At 41.4% G+C, this 17829-nt stretch overlaps 2 protein-coding genes across 2 annotated transcripts; both read left to right on the top strand.

Moving 5' to 3' along the window:
• Nucleotides 1-2786: 2786 nt before the first annotated feature.
• On the top strand, nucleotides 2787-9653 carry lgi3 (leucine-rich repeat LGI family, member 3). Its single transcript, XM_071482282.1, has 9 exons — nucleotides 2787-3138; nucleotides 4025-4096; nucleotides 4734-4805; nucleotides 6229-6300; nucleotides 6400-6471; nucleotides 6734-6903; nucleotides 7001-7165; nucleotides 7263-7353; nucleotides 7873-9653. Exons 1-9 carry the CDS (start codon nucleotides 2936-2938, stop codon nucleotides 8600-8602), a joined length of 1647 nt encoding a protein of 548 aa, XP_071338383.1. The 5' UTR covers nucleotides 2787-2935; the 3' UTR covers nucleotides 8603-9653.
• Nucleotides 9654-10053: 400 nt separating this feature from the next.
• Nucleotides 10054-15682, top strand: chmp7 (charged multivesicular body protein 7). Its single transcript, XM_071482283.1, has 10 exons — nucleotides 10054-10668; nucleotides 10758-10929; nucleotides 11568-11753; nucleotides 11851-11984; nucleotides 13922-13970; nucleotides 14069-14188; nucleotides 14282-14380; nucleotides 14479-14536; nucleotides 14629-14862; nucleotides 14955-15682. Exons 1-10 carry the CDS (start codon nucleotides 10406-10408, stop codon nucleotides 15008-15010), a joined length of 1371 nt encoding a protein of 456 aa, XP_071338384.1. The 5' UTR covers nucleotides 10054-10405; the 3' UTR covers nucleotides 15011-15682.
• Nucleotides 15683-17829: the final 2147 nt, after the last annotated feature.

A 17829-nucleotide genomic window follows, 5' to 3' on the forward strand; every position in this document is an offset into this window, starting at 1 on the left:
AATCAACATACTTTCTTAATACAGTAATTATATTTTAACCAATTTCGGTGGAGAAAATCTAACTATAATCTATTGAGTTGAAGTTAATCATATTCTATGAAGAAAACCTATAAGATGAATATTGTTCAGTCATTCCATGTACAAAGTTGTTGTTTGTAAAAACAAAATCATGGAAGTTTTGATGTGATAACTTACTTATTTCACACAACATGTGCTCCAAAACAGTGTTTTACTGAGTGTACTTGGAGAGAGAGAGAGAATTTAGTGGATTAAGCTTTTCAGATTCCTCTGCTTCACACAGGGCATGTCAGGGTTTCCAGCTGCTGTTTCATGCTCCGTTCTCTATGCCATGCAATTATGCTGGTTCCCACCGGAGGTTTGGACTGGGTGGAGCTCTGCAAGGAATAAGCTCAGGCATTAACTGCTCCTCACTGAGCATGACTTACATGAAACCACAAATACAGTTAGAACAAAAAAGAAAAAAAAAAAAAAAGCTGAGACGCACGCAAACACACTGCACCGAAGCACAAAAGAAAATAAACCTTAAAGATAGCTGCTGCACAGGAAATGGCATTCCGGCACAAAGAGACACCACCCATAATTTTGTAACAGACTCACATTTGAATTTACTCTTATAGAGAGGCCTCACAGATTTGATCTGATTCTGATCTGATTTCTGTTCAAAAACATTAGCCTTTGGAAGCCTTTCACTGATAAACATCAAACTGTCTCAAGGCAAAAGAAAACATCAAACAGATTTCAAACGAAACCCCTGAAGACATCCTGGGATTTTCCTTTCATCCGTCAAGATAATGTTTTTATTTCATTTCATATCTTACAGTGGGTACACATCAGAGAACAAGGGGCTGCGTTAAGAAAGAAAGAAAGAAAGAAAGAAAGAAAGAAAGAAAGAAAGAAAGAAAGAAAGAAAGAAAGAAAGAAAGAAAGAAAGAAATTTAATTGATGGGTTTATTGTATGTATAGTTATCATCTGCCTTAAAATTAGTACCAAACAGCTGCTTTGGATCAGATGTTGGAGACCACATGCTGTATCTCTGCTGCCTGTCTGGGTTGGGGACAATGTGCTGAGACCTGGACAGACAGTACGTTGCAGGGGCTCTCTGCCTGTGACAACGGCGTCGTTGTGCAGGAAGGCTGGTAATGCCTGGCACTGAGGCTACAGCCCTGCCAGCAGACACTCAGCCACTCACTGCACTGTCGCCTGCTCTGAACTGACTTCATTTGATGGCCAACAGCGTCCTCTGCTGTCACAAGTCAGCTCTGAGAGTCTCGGGGCAGATTTGTTTTGGAATGTGTGATCATGTATCTGTTGTTACTGCATGAAATGAGACGAGTACATCATAGCTAGTAATCTGAAACAAAAACGTGGCGCTGGTATCAATCCTTTCCTTGATGCTGCTGACAAGTGGAAGCTATTAATCTGCCTGACCTGGCGATGTTTAGAACTTTCAGATAAACATAACTGAACTTCAACAATTAATTTGTGAAGACCATGTTCCAGTCAGTCTGAAACCGACATGCTTACAGTTTACTGATGATGGTTTTAATGGGGTCAAAGCAAAAATCAGTCAGCCAAAGATTTGATAACTGATAAATCATTCAAGTAATATTTGAAGATTCACTGGTTCCAGATTCTCATATTGTCTGTTTGTTTACTTGGATCTCTGTTCTTCTCTCTGGGCTCAATATAGAAATACACCACACATGGGGACAATGCCATCAACACTATTTACACAAGAAAGAAAGAATTAAGAATTAAAAACTGCCATAATAATCTCAACTATCATGATGACAAAGAGTAAGAGGTAAAAAGTTGTTTCACTTTATCTGAAGTCTCTTTCACACAACTCTTTTTCAGTCATAGGTCATAACAATCAGGATAATCACATGTGAATATCACCTGGTTTTCTTTATCTTACATGACAATAAACTGAATATATTTGCATTTGAAAATGTTGATCAGACAGGACAAGATATTTAAAGCATCTTGAGCTCTGGGAACTTGTGATGGGCGATTTTTCAGTATTTCCTGACCAGTGCAACCAAACGATTGAGAAAATAACTGGTGGATTAGTTGAGAATAAAGATAATTGTTAGTTGCAACCTGAAATGTAATGTTTATACAATTTGGAGAGCAGGAGGTATTCACATTGACCTCATTGCTCCTCTTCTTCTTCTTTACTGAAGTGTGTGTACTGTACCTTCATGCCTTCAAAAAAAAATCTCAGCACTGGTTGCTGTAAAGAAACTGCCAGAATATAAACACCGCCCACACACACACACACACACACAAACACAAACACAAACACACACACACACACACACACACACACACACATGCAACACACATTTTCCCCTGCATCCTTGATGCTTCCTTGTCTGCTGTCATGACTGCAGCAGCTTGACACCTGATAAGACGTCAGAACATGCAGACTGCTGGCAGCATAATCTTCCATCAGTACTGATGTGACCCCCTCCCCCTCGTCTCCCCTCCCTCCCTGCTGCAGTTGTTTTAAGGTTTTCTGCGTGTGCAACAGTAAATAATTCATTGTCAGCGACGCTGCCCACAGGTCCTGGTGCGGAGAAAGCAGCCTTGCTCTTCATTCCTGCAGTGTGCAATCTGGCAGCAGCTCCTGACAGAGACAGGGAGAGATTGCACAGATCCAGGGAAGCTGCAGAGCACCCACACCCACCGAGGATACACAGGGAATACCCTTACTCTCTCTCCTCCCTCCCTTCCTTTCTCTCTCACTCAGTCCCTATCTCTCTCTCTCTCTCTCAACTCTGCGCTCAGCATTATTGGAACTGCTGGGGTTGTAGGCAGGCTGACCATCGCCTCTCACCAAACCACTAGCCACTGAGGAGAAACTTCAAGAAGCTCACTCACACAGCTTCAGTTTCCTCCGGTCTAAGGATGTTGGAGCTCGGAGCGAGATGGCTCAGGCTGATCTGCTTGTCTCTCCTGTTTCTGTGTCTCTGCCTGCCAAGGGAATCAGACGGCAGGAGAGCTCCTAAGATACCCCGCTGTCCTTCGACCTGCTCCTGTACCAAAGACAGTGCCTTCTGTGTGGATACCAAGGCTATCCCCAAGAGCTTCCCTCCTGGAATCATCTCTCTGTGAGTCAAAAATTCATGTTTGTCCCTTTCACCCACCAAAAATCATCTTATCTTAACCATATCCTGTATAAAGTCTCAGCAGTCTGCAGGCTGGTACAGATGGCTACATCACTGATGTCACCCTCCATTATGTAATGATGCATAAAATCCCTACCTCTCACCTAAAAGTGAATATAGGTGCGTTTACTGTTGATGTTTTCTTGATGCAGTGTGTGTTGGCATCACCTGAAAGATGTATACCAGCCAGCATTACATAATGATCATAATAAAAAAATGTCCCTCTGCTGTTTGCTGAACTTAGTTGAAGGAGCAGTAGAATCCTGTCGAGCTCCAGGGAAGAATACTAACAATAGATTCCTTATCTTGCTGCAGGAGACCTGCTTCTCCTCTGAGAGATTTAATCTTGAAGAGAGGACAGAGATACATTCAATTAATAGTAAATATAATGAAATGGAAAGCTTAGCATTTGACGGCAGAGGGGAGGTCATGTCAAGATGCTTGCTTTCATCTCATATTGACCTCCCCATCGCCTCTGCATTGAATATTGAGATTAAACAGTCAAGGGAATTCAAGAGCACAGGCTGGTGGAGGTGGCCTCATTTCACAATGGAGAAGAAGTAAAGACGTGAAGATGGAAGTTGTGTGCCCTACTTTTTTAAAACATTTAGCCCTCCTTGATATCTAAACTGCAAGGACAGACGTGTGCAGAGACAGGAAGGACTTCAGAAGGAATACAAATGACATGGTTTATGTCGGGAACAAGACATTTTCTCCCATTGAACACATGACGTCACACTTCTAAGCTTTGGCACTGCCTGTGTAATCTGCATTTTAACATCTACAAAAATACATGTGATGAGAACTGCTGTTGTTTTTGTCTGAACAGGACCATGGTGAATGCAGCCTTCACTACTATCCCAGAGGGAGCTTTCTCCCACCTTCACCTGCTGCAGTTCCTGTGAGTGCTGCCCCCCACCAAACAGAGCATTAGTACAACTGTAAAACATCCTAAACTTTTGATTCAGTCTCTCTCCCAGAGCCAGTTAGGTTGTCCCTATTTGAAAATACAGACACAACACTTATATCACAGGTATGTTTTCATGCAGCTGATACACTCAGACATCTTTTGTTTTGCAGTGACAATGAACGTACTTGAGCTACTAGAAATGAATGGTTATTGAAAACAGTGGTGACATAGCAGTAATAAGTGTAAAGTGGCTCTGTATCAGTGTCATTGCCAATGACTGACTCCCTTCAGTTGTGCTCTGCGAGACAAAGGGCTGTTTATCTCCTCAGATGCAATCATGAGGGTGTGTTCATGTGTAGGTCTGTGTGTGTTTGTTTATATTTGAAACTTATTTATCTCATTGTTCAGAACTGTAACCTTACAGTTATCGGTTTATACTGAGAATGGTTTATGTTAGTGAGACCACAATTTATTTTTTTTTATCATTGCAGGTTATTCACTTATTTATAAAGCATCTAAAAACAATCCAAAAGAATCAGAATCAGTTGTTTAGATGTTTGCCTATAACTTCAGCAGGACACATGCATATTACCATTACGACTGGTTCACTGCTGCCTCCTTTCTACAGGCTCCTGAACTCCAACACATTCACCACAGTTGCTGATGATGCCTTTGCTGGCCTGTCTCACCTGCAGTATCTGTGAGTGTCCGACTTTATGTCACTTAATTCATAATACTACTACTTAAAAATGATTTCAAGACAGTAACTTACAATGTTGTGGTGTATTTGATTTTTGAGAATATTAAAATAAAATGTACTATTATATATGCACTGTCAAAAGAACTACCTATTACTCAAGAAATAGCTTTAAAGTGAGTCTATGTAACTTTTTAAAACATCACCTTCTTCCTCTTACAAATCGAAAGTTAGATTCATTAGCCTGACTGAGGTCAATACTCTCAGGGGGTTTGCTGCTACAGCCTAGCTTGGTCTGGTATGACCAGCAGCTAATGAGCTAATGTTGGAAAAACGTGTGTGTGACATTACTGAGTCTGTTTTCTGACTGTGACTCTTCTCTTCTTGTGCCATTATTTTTTAGTAAATATTATTATTAATAATTTTATTATATTGTCATTATATAATATATTGTCATAATGGTTTAGCAAGCACCATTACAGCTCACTATAATTACCTGAGTAAGTAAGTTAGATTTGCTTTAAAGCAAGGGGCTGAGCTATTATCAGTCTTGTTTCCTGACATGTATTCTTTACATGATTAGTTACAGTAAGTCTAGGCAGGTTTATTCATCCATAAAGTTAATAAAATTAACCTGCCTCAAGGCTGCACTATAAGATTTCCGGATTGGACTCTGCAGTATGGCGGAATGCCAAAAGTAAAACTGAAAAATAAATCCTCCCACAACAGCGGGCACACTGCATCTGTAGTCTGATAAAGCTGCATATACCATTTTTTGAATTGATGGGCTTTAGAAAGTAGTTAGCTGATGGCTTGGAGTGTGCAGTGAGTAGCTCTGGCAGAAGCCCAGCCATCAGCTCTCTCTGCATCACTGCCACCACAGCTGCTACCAGCTGTGAATGCTAATAGTCTTTTTTTTTTTTTTTCTCATATCCAGCCACCAGGAAGTCTGCACATGCTGTATGTCCTCGACTATCAATAGACAATGCAAAGACAGGGCAGGATCAAATGGTGCTGACACGTAGACCCTTGAAACACCACGCTGCACTCAGTGTCTCATTCTGAGCTTTCAGCTTTTACCATTTAATTTCTTACATTTTTGGCAGCTAATACACTGATTGTATAAGTGATTAGGATCTATCAAATACAAATGAAAAACGGTTAAATGTTTCTCTATATTGTTACATCTTCGTTTGTTGCTATCTCAGAGCTTTTTTTTAAGATAGACAGGCTGTCACCTTTTCATTGTAACTCCACCAGAGGTCTGCTATTACTGAAATAATGACTGCTTACGGTCACACTCCTAATGTACCCTCCACAAACCACACAACCACCTCTCAAAACAAGAATGGCATTATATAACACTGGCTGAATTTCAGTCTTTGGCATCACTGTGTGTCATAAGAGCGCTTTCTTCTCTTCTCAGGTTCATTGAGAACAATGACATCCAGGCTTTCTCGAAGTATACCTTTAGAGGACTCAAATCCCTGACTCATCTGTGAGTATTTTCTTCAGCTAAGAAGATGGAGACAGTGTCTTTGGCAATTACAGACAATACAAGCCAGACATAATGATAACTACTTCTTCTTTTTTTCAGATCGCTCTCAAACAACAACCTGCAGCAGCTGCCTAGAGATCTCTTCAAACATTTAGAGATCCTGACAGATTTGTAAGTGTACCCACACCGAAATCAAAACAGTGACTTGACATCCCGTGAGCTTTGACCCTGCAATCTGTCACTACAAAACACTGGTTTTCTTGGGTGTCCCCAAGGGTTTAGTGGACTACCACACTCGCCTGCAAAACTGTCTGGCTTGAGTGTGTGGTTTGTTTCTAATTCAAACTATGTTGATGCACTTATTTACCTGTTCTGCTAAGTTATGCTACTTATTTAACTGGCAAATTCTTTCTTTTGTCTCCTTGTTGCCCAGAGATCTGCGGGGGAACTCTTTCCGCTGTGACTGTAAAATCAAGTGGCTGGTAGACTGGATGGAGAAGACTAACACCTCTGTTCCTGCCATCTACTGTGCCAGTCCCTTTGAATTCCAGGGACGAAGAATCCAAGATCTCGTACCACGGGACTTCAGCTGCATCAGCGCAGGTTTTACTTTGTCTCCTCTGAAAATTAAGCAACTAGAGATGTCATGACATTAGTTCTTGGTTCCTAAATTCTGCCACTCTGGCTTTTCTTCCTATAGATTTTGCTGTTTATGAAACCTTCCCTTTCCACTCTGTGTCGGTGGAGTCCTATGAGTTCAGTGGAGATCAGTTTGTGGCCTTTGCTCAGCCTGATTCAGGGTTCTGCACCGTGTATGTATGGGATCATGTGGAGATGGTCTTCAGGAGGTTTCACAACATTACCTGTAAGTTGCAGACTATGAAGACATAAAAAGTGTATGACACCATGTTAAAAGATGTAATCCTGATATTTGTTTTGGCTTCTGTGTGTCCATCTTACAGCTCGCTCAGCTGTTTACTGCAAACCAGTGGTGATAAACAACACACTTTACATGGTTGTGGCTCAACTTTTTGGTGGATCTCACATCTACAAGTGAGACTTAATCTTGCATACAGCCAGTGTCTTGTTGTCAACATGGCCTTGAAGAAATAGTTCGACATTTTGGGAAATACTATTCACTTTCCTGCTGAGAGTTAGACAAGAAGACTGATAGCACTCACACACCAATACAGCAAATATATACCTGAAGCTAACAGGTGATTAGCTTAATTAAACATAAAGACTGGAAACAGAGAGAAACCTCTACCTCCAAAGCTCACAATTAACATGTTACATCTTATTTGTTTACTCCATACAAAAACTAAAGTGTTATGTGCTAGACTATTTCTTGACCTAGTGCAGTTGCCCTCTTTTTTTTCACTTGATGCTAAGCTATGCTAACTGGCTGCTGGTCCTAGCTTCATCTTTATGGCACAAATGTGAGAGTGGTGTCAATCTTCTCATCTAAGACTCAACTATAAAGCAAATAAGCAATGTTTCCCTAAATGTCGAGCTATTCCTTTAATTGTGTAAAGCTTTAGGAATAATATGCCAACGTTCATGTTATCACAGGTGGGAAGAGGACCCACTGCGCTTTGTAAAGATCCAAGACATAGACACCACTCGAGTGAGGAAGCCCAACTTTGTGGAGACCTTCCAGCTGGATGGAGAGTGGTACTTTATAGTAGCAGACAGCTCCAAGGCAGGCTCCACCAGCATTTATCGCTGGAACAGCAATGGTTTCTACTCCCACCAGTCCCTCCATCCCTGGCATCGGGACACCCATGTGGAGTTCCTTGATGTTGGGGGAAAGCCTCACCTCATCCTCTCCAGCGCCTCTCAACCGCCGATAGTTTACCAGTGGAGCCGAAGCCAGAAGCAGTTTGCGTTCTTCTCCCAAATCACCGAGCTGGCCGACGTGCAGATGGTTAAGCACTTCTGGGTGAGGAAAGTTCTTTACCTTTGCCTCACACGCTTCATCGGTGACTCTAAGATCCTCCGCTGGGAAGGGCAGCGTTTCATAGAGATCCAGACTCTCCCGTCTCGTGGCTCAATGGTAGTGTATCCTTTCACAGTGGGGCTCCGCCAGTACCTCATTCTTGGAAGTGATTTCTCCTTCTCCAGAGTATACCTGTGGGATGACCTCACTCAGCGCTTTCAGCCCTTCCAGGAGCTCAACATGAGAGCCCCACGGTCGTTCAGCTTGGTATCCGTTGACAACAAGGACATTCTGCTGGCTGCCAGCTTCAAAGGGAACACCCTGGCCTACCAGCACCTGGTGGTGGATCTCAGTGCCAAGTAGACATGTGACAGTCAGAGAGAAAGGAGGCGTCTCTGAGCATTTAGCAAAATGTGCCAAATAAACGAAAGACTGCAAAATGTTTAAGCCATGTAACTAAAGATCCGCTGTTTCACCTGATGTTTTAAGCAAGGCAACTAATTAAATTATTAATCCCTTTTATGCACTATCCCTTAACATCTGAATGAAATGATGTGATCATATACAGCATCAGTAACATGCCAACATAAGTGTCATGCACCTGTTGCATCACTGCTTCTGTTCTGCCAGCCACAGGTCTAGGCCAAATATGTTTTGAAAGTATTATGTTGTAAGTTGTACTTTACTAATGTTAAAATGACGTGCATGTGTGTATCTTCTGAATTATCCACTGGACGAGACTGGAAATTATAAATGACTGTAAAACTATGGAGGTTTTGTAAGTTACACGGTGTAGTTTCTCTGTGTAGCATTTTGCATGACAAATGATATAACTATTTGAAACAAGCAATACTTACCATTGCAATACTTTAAATCCTTGATTGTGTTTATCTTTACATGAGATATCCTTGATATCCTCCCTCTGTTTTGGATATAATTTTTGTTCTGCAATAATAACTTGGGGTCATGCAGAGCCAGCCTGAGACATGAGCAAACTAAACAAGGGGCCCTAACATTAATCAAAAATGTATACCTACTGAAGTCTTGCTCTGTTTATGTTCTTTTGAATTTAAGTTTTTAAAGACATATCTCCCTGATTTTGTGAAATTGCCCAAATCTTAAAATGTTGTTTCAGTTCTTAACAGTGCCATTTTTTTGGGAAAGTGGGAAATGAGAAATAATTTGGGGGCACTCTGGTATATTCGGGGACTATAATTGATAACTAGTTTTGGAGGTGTTTTACAAAAATTGGGAGTTTGTGGAAACTATGACAAGATGAGAGAACCTATATTTAAGTTAGATTTTTTTTTATTAAAAAAAACTGTATTTAATTGTTGCTGTGCAAATTTGCACATGACAGGTTGGGTGGGAAGGGTGTATAATTAAATCCTGTCTATGGCCCCTAAAAAAAAAATGTGTGTTCTATGCTCTATGTTTTCACAATTGCTTTTTTAAAGAAAAACAAAAAACAATCTAACAAGCAAAAAACAAAAACATGACAACCAAAAAATTCAACAGCTGCAGCCTAATAAGTTTCTCTTGTAATGCAGTACAAGTTAGTCCCAAAGGATGATGATGATGATGATGATGATGATGGTATATCAGTCAATTTAAGTTACAAAAAATAGTGACGAAAGAAGAAGAGGAGCGGAAAACCAATGGAAGAAGACTTGAGAAAAGGTCAAATCTCGTAGATGCGCATTTAGGGCGCACACACAGTGTTCTCCAACAGAGCTGTGGGTGCGCTTGATTTGGCTTCCGGAGTGTCCGTGTGGGAGGAGCTAACATATTCGCACTCAGGAACAGACGGCGCCGCTCTCTCGCGCGGCTCTAGGTTGTAAAACGCGCACCCGCGTCTGTTGTTGTTGTTGTGGATCGTTAGCCCGTGTTAGCCAAGTTTCATGCATCATGGTGAAGTGAGGACCTGCTCTGACAGCGGGCGGTGACAGGGGAGCTGCTGCTCTGAGCTCTGCTTCAACACACGGTACCTGAGCTTAGACGCTGCTTAACGTCCAGTTGTGATATTTATTTCTAGTTGAAGTGGGGGCTGGAGGTGGATGTTGCTAGCTAACATACCGTGAACGCGGTTGTAAACTAGCTAACGATAGACCTGCCCGCTTGGTCGATAACACGGGCTTAGCTCAAGTTTAGCTTCGGGTTTTGTAAATGTCTAACTCCTCCGAGATGACCCTGCCGCCCGACTGGGACGATGACGAGCGGATGAATTTTATGTTCTCCGACTTCAAGGAGAACCGAGATGTCAACACGACGGACTGGGACAGTAAGATGGACTTCTGGACGGCTCTGATCGCAAAGAGCTGCACGGAGCGCGGCACTGTGTGCGTCAATCTGCAGGAGCTCAACAACACCTTTAAGAGGAAAGAGAAATCGCCGCTGGGCTTGGCGACGGTCCTCCAGTCCATGGCCAGGTAACTGCTGTGTCTGCGCCGTCACTGCCGACTGCTCCTCTCTGTCGGGGTCGGTCTGCTTACATTGCCTGTGTTTGCGCTTCTGCCAGATGTGGGAAGATCCAGAGGGAGTCAGAGTTCGCTGCCAACGTGGACTGCGGCTGGCTGTCCTGGGGTGTCGGCCTGCTTCTGGTGAAGCCTCTGAAATGGACCTTCTCCACTCTGCTGGGAAGCAGCAGGGTCCCCTTGGAGGAGTCATTCGTTGTAATTGAACTAGTGAAGGTTTGTCAAGCTCAGTGTCTCACAGGGGTCTAATTCAGATGCATTCATGATACCAGAGCCCCCGTGATTTGTGCATCACCGCAGGTATTCTGCTGAATGGTTTCTCTTTCCCTTCCTCTGGTGTTATAACTAACCAGAGGTTTTCAAAGTGGCAGGCGGGCTTCACCGGGGGTGGGGGGGGGGGGGGGGGGGGGGGTATTATAAATTATTGCATTAGTTATCAAAAGGAGATTACTTAAATTGGCCTAAATGTGTGTTATTTAGTAAAAGAGATAGTTCAGAGACACAGTTGTTAGGGGAAATTGTACTGTTTTTTTCCCCACTTTTGCAGAGTCAGAAACTAATAAAAGCCTGAGGGCACACCATTTTTATTTATTTGGTTTATTGTCAAGTTATGCAAACAGCAGTGTGAGGCTATCTCTCATTGAGTATCAATGAGATCATATTACATAATCATGATCCCATAGTCATCCAGGAATTGAGCGAAACAAAGCAAGTAAACTAAGGTGGGGTGAGGTAGCGCCTTCTCAAGGTTTTTGCGAGGGGATGTCCTCAGTCTCAGCCTTTGAAAACCATTAAAGCTGTGATGGATGGAAGTTGCTGTATTCAACGTTATGTTTTGTTTTTGTTTTTTTCAGGAGAAAGCAACAGAATTACTCAGGGTCTACAGGAACAGTGAATATGCAAGCCGCTCAATCCTGTCATTTCAAGAGCTCTGTACTCTCTCCTCTGATGTCTGTGCTGATGAGAGCACCATGTGCATGGCTCTCCTGCAGCTGCAGAGGGACAAACAAGTCATGGTTTCATTGCACGAAGGCGAGAAGGTGAAGTGTAACCTACCAGTCCACGAACTGTTCCTTCATAGTCTGTAGAGGCATCTTATGCTGGTAATCTTACTGTCTTTCTGTGTTTTCTTCCTAGATCGTTAAGTTTTGTCAGCCCGGGCAGGACCGTGTCTCTCCAGTCAGTGATGTGGATATTGGCATCTACCAGCTGCAGCGCAGTGAGAAGCTGCTGGGAGAGCGTGTGGAGAAACTGGGCCTGGAGGCTGACAAGTATATCAACTCAAATATGAGCTTCAAGTAGAATTTTCAGTTTTAGCAAAATCCATGATGTTGTGCTTGTAAAAGGTCAGATCAAGTCTGGATTCAACATATCATATTATTATTATTATTATTATTATAGAGAATAACATTTTGGGTATATGATATAGTCAGAATTAAATTGCTCCTGATCTGAAATAACCAGTGGTTTGTGAGCAACTTGATTCCTGACTCATCTACACTACCGTTCAAAAGTTTGGGGTCACCCAGACAATTTTGTGTTTTCCATGAAAACTCACACTTTTATTTATCAAATGAGCTGCAAAATGAATAGAAAATATAGTCAAGACATTGACAAGGTTAGAAATAATGATTTTTATTTGAAATAATAATTTTCTCCTTCAAACTTTGCTTTCGTCAAAGAATGCTCCATTTGCAGCAATTACAGCATTGCAGACCTTTGGCATTCTAGCTGTTAATTTGTTGAGGTAATCTGGAGAAATTTCACCCCACGCTTCCAGAAGCCCCTCCCACAAGTTGGATTGGCTTGATGGGCACTTCTTGCGTACCATACGGTCAAGCTGCTCCCACAACAGCTCAGTGGGGTGGAGATCTGGTGACTGCACTGGCCACTCCATTACAGATAGAATACCAGCTGCCTGCTTCTTCCCTAAATAGTTCTTGTATAATCTGGAGGTGTGCTTTGGGTCATTGTCCTGTTGTTGGAGGAAATTGGCTCCAATCAAGCGCTGTCCACAGGGTATGGCATGGCGTTGCAAAATGGAGTGATAGCCTTCCTTATTCAGAATCCCTTTTACCTTGTACAAATCTCCCACTTTACCAGCACCAAAGCAACCCCAGACCGTCACGTTACCTCCACTATGCTTGACAGATGGCGTCAGGCACTCTTCCAGCATCTTTTCAGTTGTTCTGCATCTCACAAATGTTCTTCTGTGTGATCCAAACACCTCAAACTTCGATTCGTCTGTCCATAACACTTTTTTCCAATCTTCTTCTGTCCAATGTCTGTGTTCTTTTGCCCATATTAATCTTTTCCTTTTATTGGCCAGTCTCAGATATGGCTTCTTCTTTGCCACTCTGCCCTGAAGGCCAGCATCCCGGAGTCGCCTCTTCACTGTAGACGTTGACACTGGCGTTTTGCGGGTACTATTTAATGAAGCTGCCAGTTGAGGACCTGTGAGGCGTCTATTTCTCAAACTAGAGACTCTAATGTACTTGTCTTCTTGCTCAGTTGTGCAGCGGGGCCTCCCACTTCTCTTTCTACTCTGGTTAGAGCCTGTTTGTGCTGTTCTCTGAAGGGAGTAGTACACACCGTTGTAGGAAATCTTCAGTTTCTTGGCAATTTCTCACATGGAATAGCCTTCATTTCTAAGAACAAGAAGAGACTGTCGAGTTTCACATGAAAGTTCTCTTTTTCTGGCCATTTTGAGAGTTTAATCGAACCCACAAATGTGATGCTCCAGATTCTCAACTAGCTCAAAGGAAGGTCAGTTTTATAGCTTCTCTAACCAGCAAAACTGTTTTCAGCTGTGCTAACATAATTGCACCAGGGTTTTCAAGGGTTTTCTAATCATCCATTAGCCTTCTAATGCAATTAGCAAACACAATGTACCATTAGAACACTGGAGTGATGGTTGCTGGAAATGGGCCTCTATACACCTATGTAGATATTGCATTAAAAACCAGACGTTTGCAGCTAGAATAGTCATCTACCACATTAACAATGTATGGAGTGTATTTCTGATTAGTTTAATGTTATCTTCATTGAAAAAACAGTGCTTTTATTTCAAAAATAAGGACATTTCTAAGTGACCCCAAACTTTTGAACGGTAGTGTATTGCCAGGCATTGGAGTATTATTCAGGCCAGATGGATTGCACTGCAAGATTTTAATTATTGCAAAAATTGCTTTACATTATCTTTGTGCAGGTGCAGAGAGGAGGCAAAGCTTCTGTTGTCAGAAGGGAAGAAATCACAGGTTACTACTAATGTTAACTGTAAAAAAAAAAAAAACATTTTATACCGAGTATCCCATAGCAGGTAGTTCAGCTGGTTATATCACTCTCTGCTCCACAGGCACTGAGGTGTTTGAGAGGCCGCAAGAGGGTAGAAAAGAGAGCAGACAACTTGTTTGCCAAACTGGAGACCATCAGAGGAATCCTGGACAGAATAGCCCAGTCACAGACTGATAAGATGGTAACAAACCTCCCTCTATCAACAAGTCTGTCTGTGAAGGTTGTCTATAAGTTTGTTGTCAGTATTTAAAGTTTGTGCTGAACACGTCTGTAGGTTATGCAAGCATATCAGGCTGGAGTGTCTGCCCTCAGACTGTCTCTCAAGGATGCGACTGTGGAACGTGCCGAGAACCTTGTGGATCAAATCCAGGAGGTAGCTGTTTATTTGAAGACAATCACTTGTGTATTTTCTTATTTTATTTAAGATGCTTAAGTGTAAGATTCAATCTATCTTTCCTATCTTTTCACCAGTTATGTGACACCCAAGATGAGGTGAATCAAACTATATCCAGTGGTGTGACCAGCGCAGGTATGCCAATCTGTTACTGACATGTATTTTATACAGTGTATTGTATAAATTTGTATCAGTGAGAGCTAAGTTTGTCATATTTATTTCTGTAGATGAAGACATAGATGAGTTGGAGGAAGAACTGAAATCTTTGCTGGATGAGTCAAAGCCAGATTCCATCTCAGGTTTACCTGAAGTTCCAACAAACCCTCTGCGACCCTCTGGGGAGCTGAGCCTCCCAGGTAACGACCTGCTCGCTTCTCTCCCGGCTGTACCTTACAGCCAGCTCAACATTACCGCTGAGCAACTGGAAGAAGAATTGAATCAATTAACCCTTACAGATTCAGGTTTGCACTTCCAGATTTCTCCATCTTTTTTTTTCTCTATTGGGCTGAAATATAAATGTTTTGAAGTAACACACGGTCACCTCTCTGTCCAGGCTTTCAACAGAAGAAAATGACATCACCTGCCAAGAGATTAGAGCCGGCACAGTGAGGGCATCGGCAAAACATGGGCAAGTTTCTGCATCAACATATCAATGAAAACTGTATCTCAGAAAAATGTTCTGAGCCAGAGTTCATAGTAGTTTAAAAACTGTTCTAAACTAACAAGTGATAAATCCTAATTCTAAGCGTTGTAAAGTGAATATCAGGATATAAACAAAGCACTTTCCTTCATGTAAAAATAAGAATGCCTTTACTGTGGAGGTGTGCCAAAAAATCATTTTTAAAATAAGTTTTCTTTCATAAATCAACTTTCATAAACTTTTAACTTGAGTGCTTTCAGATCAGCTCTGTCACCAAATATCTGAAGGCTCTCAAGTCAAAAATACAGATTTTAATGGTTTCAAATGTTTTTGGTGTGCCGCTGCCACCAGGAATGCTTTTAATTTTGTGGTATTTTTGACAAGAAAAAGAAAACGGCTATACTTGTGGTTTATTGTGTGTTTATTGATGTAAACGTCCACCATTGGCAGTCCTGTAAAGTGTATTAAGTGGCCTTCTGAACTGTTAATATCAACTTAAAGAAAACACAATATTATGCCAAATGATTTATGACGACCATAAGTATATTTTGCCTCACCACAACACACCTGTGTGAAGTGAGAAGCCTACCCGAAGTGAGTTTAACCAAATATGTTTCACAAAATAAAGTTTATTTTAATCACTTGTCTAGTCATGGTATTTGTTTGACGCAGACACAGAGGTTGAGGAGGAGCCTCGCTTCCTTTTCTTTACAGTCTCTGCATGTGAGTTAATCCAATTGAACTTGTTCTGCTCAACAGTAGTGGTTGGTTTGCACACTTACCTGACATGAAGGCTGTTTGACTTCCTGGTTATTCTGGGGGTGCCACCACACCTCAAAAAAGTTTTGGGTCAAATCAAGGACTTGTGGGTCTATGTAACTGTCAACCTTTCGACCAGATTCACACAGACGCCACAGGCAGAGTGTGTGTGCTAATGAACAGTGAGAAACATGGCTGTGTGTATCTTTACATGCAACCTGCAACATGTAAAGGTGGTCTTCCGTCCTGGTGTTATAATACAGAAAACGTGCATATTAAATCTTTAGAGAGGAATGTTTGTAAGTAAAGGATTAAACATCATTTGAACATACTTTTTAATTACCAGTGGCTAATAACTAATATTTGGCAGTGTGGTTAAATAGAAAATAGAAAAATACTGGATAAAATTACTGAATGTTTTCTTTCTCACAATAACTAACATATTTTATCTGAGTATATGTAGTACACTGGCCACCAGGGGTCACTATCAGCCATACAGATACTTCTGACCGACACAATCCAGTTTCTTATGTTAAGTTTTAATTGATTGGATCGAACTGTCCTAAAGCCAAGGGTTAAAGCTGTGCCACTGAGTTGTGTCAGCGTTTGTACACAATATCTTTGACTTGACCAAAATTAATACAAAATATGAGTAGCTCAATTTCTCAAGTTAAAGCAAGTATCACACATAAATACATTTGCTCTGCACCGACAGAGAAATTGAAGATCGGGACCTTTAAAAATCAATTACATGTTTTTGGAAGTGTTAAAGAAAAAATATTAGGACACTATACTAGTACTTGTAGCAGTGGCAGAACAGAGAGTAGAGACATACAGACCAGGGCCATGTTAAGGCTAATAAATATGTTGAATGGTTGAGAGGCAGAGAGCATTAAAATCTGTTACGGCTGACTGAATATTCTAATTAAAATGTGCTTTGGAATAATGAAGGTAAGAAATTCAGATTCATTTATGTCTGCCACAGGGTAATATTGTGTCAAGATCCTTATGTCAAATTAACAAGTGTTAGTATCTAATACCCTTTCTCCTTTAAGCCAGTTTGGAGTTTCTCAATCGGTTATTTCAAAAGGTTTACATCAGTTTAGAGACTATGTTTTTTAGAATCAGATAATCGGTCCTGGTTCTGGTGGGTCCACAAGCCTTTGTGTGTGACAGACAGGATCCTTATTTAGGAGACCAACTCCAAACAGTTTTTTATCAGTGGGCATTTGAGCAGTTTATTATTAGTTCAGGAAAAGAAATCCACAGACATATGTATCGCTCTAAAGTAATGCCAAGTGTAGTGTTTGTGGGGATAGTGGTAGCAGGTTGTGTTCTCCATAGACTTCCATCCCATCAAGACACACTGGATGACCTAAACACAATTTGTATAAACTGGCACAACGTTTTTCCATCGAGATGCACGTGCCATTTTCAGTAGACTCTTCAGACTGAGTTGGATGTGAGGTTGCTGTTGCTGAGAGACACTGTAATCTTATTAATATGATACTGAATGGTCACGATTCCCTTTTTTGATAAGCAGTTCTGAAGTGCACTTTAGCGAAACACTTCACCTCCACCACATCCAGTGGAGCAGCTCAGTGGTCAGCAGGACTTCGCTTTCACATATAATGTCATTACTGTTCTTATCACACCCTGGTATCAGTAACTAATTGCAGCATCTTTCACAGAGGAGGCACTGAATGATTTAATGAATATGAAAATCATATGAATCATATGCTATAGCCTTTACAATCCCCTGATCTCCACCTATGGGTGATTTTGAACAGACATGTTAGGCTCTGGTGCTCTCACAACCATCACTGAAGCATTACATTAGAGAATATCTTTTGGAAGAAAGTTGTTGTTTCCTTCAGTAGATTTCCACAGAAAAGCTAAGATAAGCCAAGAAACACTGAAGTTGTTCAGGAGGCTTATAATTGCCAAAAACCCTTCTAAGACACTTGATGTTGTCTTTTCCTGAAAACCTTCACCCATCAGTTTATACAGAAACCAGGTAACAAAACCC

The sequence above is a fragment of the Trachinotus anak genome, unplaced genomic scaffold, assembly GCF_046630095.1.
Source record: "Trachinotus anak isolate AG129_WGS33_773 ecotype Australia unplaced genomic scaffold, CSIRO_AGI_Tana_v1 ptg000008l, whole genome shotgun sequence".
NCBI classification, from domain to species: Eukaryota; Metazoa; Chordata; class Actinopteri; order Carangiformes; family Carangidae; genus Trachinotus; species Trachinotus anak.

Excerpts from the sequence above, each read along its gene's own strand:
- lgi3 (XM_071482282.1), top strand. The coding sequence starts at position 2,936 with ATGTTGGAGCTCGGAGCGAGATGGCTCAGGCTGATCTGCTTGTCTCTC. Across the intron at positions 6,472-6,733 it reads TTAGAGATCCTGACAGATTT|AGATCTGCGGGGGAACTCTT; the intron begins GTAAGTGTACCC and ends CTTGTTGCCCAG. Across the intron at positions 7,354-7,872 it reads GGTGGATCTCACATCTACAA|GTGGGAAGAGGACCCACTGC; the intron begins GTGAGACTTAAT and ends ATGTTATCACAG.
- chmp7 (XM_071482283.1), top strand. The coding sequence starts at position 10,406 with ATGTCTAACTCCTCCGAGATGACCCTGCCGCCCGACTGGGACGATGAC. Across the intron at positions 10,930-11,567 it reads TTGTAATTGAACTAGTGAAG|GAGAAAGCAACAGAATTACT; the intron begins GTTTGTCAAGCT and ends TGTTTTTTTCAG. Across the intron at positions 14,537-14,628 it reads CAGTGGTGTGACCAGCGCAG|ATGAAGACATAGATGAGTTG; the intron begins GTATGCCAATCT and ends TTATTTCTGTAG.